General features: G+C 39.2%; 1 protein-coding gene across 1 annotated transcript in view; it reads right to left on the bottom strand.

The window, feature by feature from the left end:
* Nucleotides 1–1,593, bottom strand: part of LOC106881999 (low-density lipoprotein receptor-related protein 2) — an 84,414-nt gene that overhangs the window by 27,806 nt on the left and 55,015 nt on the right. Inside the window, 2 exon segments of the mRNA XM_052969906.1 lie at nt 1,058–1,183; nt 1,366–1,488. Of these exon segments, the coding sequence (XP_052825866.1) occupies nt 1,058–1,183; nt 1,366–1,488 (249 nt within the window).

Here is a 1,593-nt window from a genome sequence, read left to right as displayed (position 1 = left end):
GTGTGTGTGTGTGTGTGTGTGTGTGTGTGTGTGTGTATTCATGTTTGTTCTCCATCAGCCCTTGACAACTGAAGTTGGTCTGTTTACATCCTTGCAACTTAGCAATTTGGCAAAAAGAGATCAATGGCATAAGTACCAGACTTTAAGAAATAAATGCTGGGGTAATTTATTCCCCTAAAACCCTTCAAGGTGGTGCTCCAGCATGGCTGCAGTCCAATCACTGAAACAAGTAAGAACTGAAGGTTAAAGAATACAAATATTGGTGCCAAACTTTGGCACCAGGTCAGTAATTTCAGTGGGGGAGAGTTAAGTCAATTATGACGGGGTACTGAAAATTTCCTGGCTGTAAGGGTTTCGCGAAAGGCCTGGCTGGAGGCCCAACCTTCCAAGTTCTTTTACAAAGCTTACAAAAACTGAAAGACCACTGCAATAAAAGTGTGAATCTGAGAGGAGGATGTATTGAATAAAATCATAATTAACTGATTCTCTCATATTTTCTCTTACCTCAAGCCAGAAACTTTTCGGCATCTCCTCACACATTGACCCCAGTGTTTAACTGGTACTTAATTCATCAACATTAAAAGGATGAAAGGTAAAGTCGACTTTGGTGGAATTTTGAACTCAAAACGTAAAGACAAGCAAAATAACACTGAGCATTTTGCTGGGTGTGCTAACAACTCCGCCAGCTAACAGCTTTTATGGTTAGAAATATTGATTTCAAATTTTAGCACAAGGCCAGCAATTGTGATGGGAGGGAGTAAGTCAATGAAATCGACCCTAGTGCTCAACTGGTGCTGAACTGATCAACCCTGAAAGGATGAAAGACAAAGTTGACCTCGGCAGGATTTGAATACAGAACATAAAGACAGGTGAAATGTTGCTAAGCATTTGGCCAGCTGCAGTAAGGATTCTGCCAGCTGACAGTCGGAAACATTAGAAATATTAACATGCAAATCGTGAATGTATCTCCATTGGTATATTCCATGGGAAAATAATAAAATAAAGTAAATAGCAAAAGAAATCTGGTTGAATGGTTCCAAAGACGATTGATACTGACCACGACAAGCTTTCCTATCAGTCATGAGGGTATAACCTGGGTTACATTCACAGCGGTAACTGGTCAGGGTATCAACGCATGTATGTTCACATCGATGGATAGTTACATCTTCACATTCGTTGATGTCTGTTGAAAGAAAGACATAGAAAGAGAATAAACAGTAAAGTGGTGAGACATAATAAGGATTTCAAATTTTGGCACAAGGCCAGCAATTTCAGGGAAGCAGGTAAATCAAATCACATTGACCCCAGTATGCAACTGGTACTTATTTCATCGACCTCGAAAGAGATCAGCTGGTCGATACTTACAGCAGTGACGTTCATCAGTTTGATCAGAGCAGTCAGGATTCTTGTTACAAGCTAACAGGTAATTAATGCATTCTCCATTGTCACACCGAAATTGTCCAGGTGGACAAGTTGGTGCTGGTGTTACTGGAATGGTAAAATACATTACAATTATTCACAAGAAAATCAAGGACATTATATATGCCTGTGTGTGTGTGTATATACATATATATACATATATATATATATATA

The sequence above is a fragment of the Octopus bimaculoides genome, chromosome 8, assembly GCF_001194135.2.
Source record: "Octopus bimaculoides isolate UCB-OBI-ISO-001 chromosome 8, ASM119413v2, whole genome shotgun sequence".
Lineage (NCBI taxonomy): Eukaryota > Metazoa > Mollusca > Cephalopoda > Octopoda > Octopodidae > Octopus > Octopus bimaculoides.
Note: the sequence above shows the minus strand (reverse complement) of the source record. Positions and strands in the feature narration are given on the sequence as shown.